General features: G+C 52.3%; 1 protein-coding gene across 1 annotated transcript in view; it reads right to left on the bottom strand.

Moving 5' to 3' along the window:
- The window catches only part of LOC307086867 (protein jagged-2-like), a 44,710-nt gene extending 43,583 nt beyond the window's left edge, over window positions 1–1,127 (bottom strand). The window contains 2 exon segments of the mRNA XM_079752214.1: window positions 1–56; window positions 818–1,127. The exon segment at window positions 1–56 is cut by the window's left edge and continues 265 nt beyond it. Of these exon segments, the coding sequence (XP_079608340.1) occupies window positions 1–56; window positions 818–886 (125 nt within the window). The 5' untranslated portion in view covers window positions 887–1,127.
- Window positions 1,128–4,123: the final 2,996 nt, after the last annotated feature.

Genomic DNA, 4,123 nt, shown 5'->3' with positions numbered 1-4,123 from the left:
CTGGCGTTGTCCACGGACACGAGCTGCAGCTCGAAGTAGCCCCGAGACTGGGAGACCTGAGGATATACACAATTAGTTACTACGATGTCCCCCTAACGCCGATAACAAACACAACACACACACACACACACACACACACACACACACACACACACACACACCCTTCCCCTCTGCGGGGACGGCGCAGCTCAATAGACCGTTTGCTTGGTCAAAGTTGTTAATTACACTTCCATGCAACATTAACCTGCATTCAACATAGACAGGCCTTGTTTGTCAACTGTCTGCAAAGAACTATCAAACGAACACGAGTATTATCCAATAAACACGAGTATTATCCAATAAACACGAGTATTATCAAACAGACAAGAGTATTATCAAACAGAAAACAGTGTTATCAAACAGACAAGAGTATTATCAAACAGACAACAGTAATATCACACCGACAAGAGTTTTATCAAACAGACAACAGTATTATCACACCGACAAGTGTATTATCAAACAGACAACAGTATTATCACACCAACAAGAGTGTTATCAAACAAGCAAGAGTTGTATCAAACGCAACTGTCGCATCTTTCCCCTGAAGGAAAGTAAACCAGTTAAATGTTCAAAGTTAAACGGCCGCGTTTCCATCTCCACCAATCACATGATCCGTCTCGACCACGCAATTCAATTAAGGACCGAATTCAACTTCAAGGCGAAACATCGAGAAGGGAAGAAAAAAAAGAGGGAGACGGATCACGCGAACCACCATCACTTAACGGAACTTCAAAGCAATGGAGGTGGAAAACTGAGAAAAAAACGAGCAAGTTCTCACCTCGGCGCACAACGCCAGCAGAAGAGACACTATCCAAAAGCGCTTTAAATTCCCCATACAATTCCACATGTCTCCGGCCGAGCAGTATTACCAGCTACCATGAGGGAAATAAAATATTCAAAAGTCAAACGCGCTTCCTTCCGTGGACCCAAAGTATCCTTCCCTCTTGTATCCTCCGGGAGGCGCGCAAAAAGCTCTCCTTCCCCGTGCGTAAAGGTCCGCGCGACGGAGTAAAGACGGCAGGTAAAGCACGCGGAGAGGAGCCGAGCGCACTGCTTGCTCCACAGACGCACACACACGACTTTCCCCGAGCTTTCCACACACTCCACAGCGCTCCGTGTCGGGTGGGTGGGGGGTCGATCCTGATTGGCTGATGAACAAACCATTCACCAACTCGTGCGCGTCAGCGTTCGATCGAGGCTGTGCGGCGTGAGCGAGCGGCGCTGTGTGAACAGAGCTGGTTATTTATGAACAGAGCGGCGCTGTTGGCGGTCCGATGCCTTTATTATCAAAGTCCGCCGGAGTCCTATCGGAGCAGTAGGCTTACAGTAGGGTCCTTTCCAGCTGACGGTTGAATCCCGGTGTCCCGCCTACAATGGGTTGACATCAGCCGCAGACGCCTACCCTGCCGCTGCGTTCTGCGCATGATGTATCAAACCGTGGATGAGTTACAAACCGCTTGCTGGTGAGACACGTTCAAAGCGCAGAGCTGAGGACGTGTTGAGTGGAATGAAGCGCGCGGAGGAGTTGCGGTCGACACCTGAGCTCTCCACGGCGCGGTGCGGCGCGCGGTGCGGCGCGCGGTGCGGCGGCGGACCGTCAGCGCCCTCTGTCGGTCACCGAACCGCCTGAACCGCTCAGGGCAGTGTGTGAAGCGCTAAGGTTTCTTTAGTTTCCTCCTTGGAACTGGTTCGTTTCCCATAACATATGAATAGTGTTTGATAGTGACATAACAGCACTATGACTATACTCGTGACGGTGTGAAGTCACTGTCCCCCTTCCAGTGAAATGGAATGTCTGATAAGATCTAAAGTCTCATGGTGTGTGTGTGCGTGTGTGCGCATATGTATATGTGTGTGGTTGTGTGTGTGCGTACAGACTTGTGTGTGTGTGTGTGTGTGTGCGTGTGCTTAGAGATTTGGATGTGTGTATGTGTGTATGTGTGTGTATAGAGACTTATGTGTGTGTGTGTGTGTGTGTGTGTGTGTGTGTGTGCGTGGTTGTGTGTGTGTACAGACGTGTGTGTTTGCATAGAGACGTGTGTGTACGTGTGCATATGTGGGAGTCTCTCCTCTTTACCTGAAGCAGATGAGTTATTCGTTTCAGGACCACTCTGAGATTGTGTATGAAGCGTTGAGGTTAGCACCCCCCCTTGCGTGTGTATCCTAAGTTAGCGCACAGGCTAGCAGTAGCGGTAGCCTAGCGGTGGAGCCTAGCGGACAAGGCCGGGCAGGTGGTGTGTGTGAGGCCAGGCGACAGATGTTATCTCCTGCGGGAACGTGGGGGGGGGGGGGGGGAGAGAACGACTGCATCTGCTGGCTGCCAGCCAGCAGATGCAGTCGTTCAGATGCAGTCGTTCAATTTACGTCTGTCAGTACAGTAAGGATGTTCATAGAACCAAGTGCAAAGCACTGACAATCACCAGGTTAACCCATTTCCTGTACACGACAGAGATAGCCAGGATGAGAGGCTACACAACTAAGCACTATAACTAAATACAACATACAATAAGTGCGTACATTAAGTGCCTAGACCTACAACATACAATAAGTGTGTGCATCAAGTGCCAGGACGTACAACATACAAGAAGTAGGAGGGGTGGGAGGGGGGTGGTTATGCAGAGTCTAGGTCTAGAGGCTACCCCATATGGAGTGCGGACCTTCCAGAAGGCCTCTCTGCTCCAGGTGGGTCCCACACTCCCACCTCCGCCATCACCGCAGGCGTCCTGAGAAACGCCTGAATCAGTGGAGATAAGAGGAACCTCCCCCCTCCAATCATCCCGCGTCGCCTTCAGTTGATTGGAATTCGCCCCTCCCTGCCGGAGTTGAGCGAGGGGAGCGCTGTGCCGGGTTGGGACGTCCGGACCTGTTCCCTCTGGCTCCGCCACGGAACGCCGTCAACGAAACGAAAGTGAAGTCGCTCAGCGGCGCGAGTCTAAACATTACATTCAGGGCGTTTTGCAGAGGCTTTCATCCAAAGCGACTTGCAACCATTCATTGACACCCCGACGGCGGAGTCGACCACGCAGGGCGACGGCCGGCTCGTCGGGAGCAGTCAGGGTGAGGGCGTCTCGCTCAGGGGCACCTCGACATTCAGCTAGGAGGAGCCGGGGATCGAACCAGCAACCTCCCGGTCACCAGTCAACCCGCTGCACCTTCTGAGCTAAGCCGTGGAGCTGGATCGGCCGTGGGATCACGCCCTATCCAATCTCAACTTTTTTGACGTGCAGATGATTGGTGTACGACATGACGCAGCGGGATGGGCTGAGCAGGAAGTGGTTTGCGTGGGGAGGTGGGGGGTGGAGCTCATGGGTTTGAGGAGTGGATGAGAATGATGTCATGGCGGTCAGAGATGACATCGTGAGATTTTTCAAGATGACCTCATGACCTCATGGAACAGACTTCGCTGAGGTCCCGGATGTGACTGTATGTATGGGGGTCCTGGCAGTCCCAAGGAGAAGGTGGGGGGGGGGGGGGGGGGGGGGGTGGATGGATGTGTTTATGGGGGTAACTTCCATCTCTTCATGGGGGTAAGGATGTTATGTCATGGGGGTCGTGTGTGTGTTTTCACCCAGAATCCTCCGGAACGACCGAAATAGCAAACTCTTAGAAAACGGTTCCAAGGAACGACGAGATAAGGTGGAACGGACTGCACTAATCCCTGACTGGGTATTCAGGAGCTGGCTCTGTCCTATTTCTGTTGTGACAAGCTCGCAGGCATGCACATGCAGACACACACACGCACACACACACACGTACACACAAACACATCCACATGCATGCATGCACACGCGTGCACACACAAAAAGACACGCACACACAAACACACACACACACACACACACGTTGAAAGTGAATAGGAGGACCAAAATCGGTGTTATCAGGGGGTGAACCGGGGGGATTAGGACACCCAGCAGGAGATAGTTCCCGGGTAGAGACGGCTGGGTCCTCTAATGCTCCGCCGAGACTAAACATGAGCTGCACAATGTCGCGGCCACAGATCTGATGTGTCTACCACCACCCCCACCACCAACCACGTACCTACAGACTGTACGTACCTGTACAGGTAGACTATGAACCTGTACTG

This window comes from Pollachius pollachius (genome assembly GCF_949987615.1).
Source record: "Pollachius pollachius genome assembly, chromosome: 15".
Taxonomy (NCBI): Eukaryota; Metazoa; Chordata; class Actinopteri; order Gadiformes; family Gadidae; genus Pollachius; species Pollachius pollachius.
The sequence above is the reverse complement of the archived record's forward strand: the minus strand, read 5'-3'. Positions and strand labels throughout refer to the sequence as shown.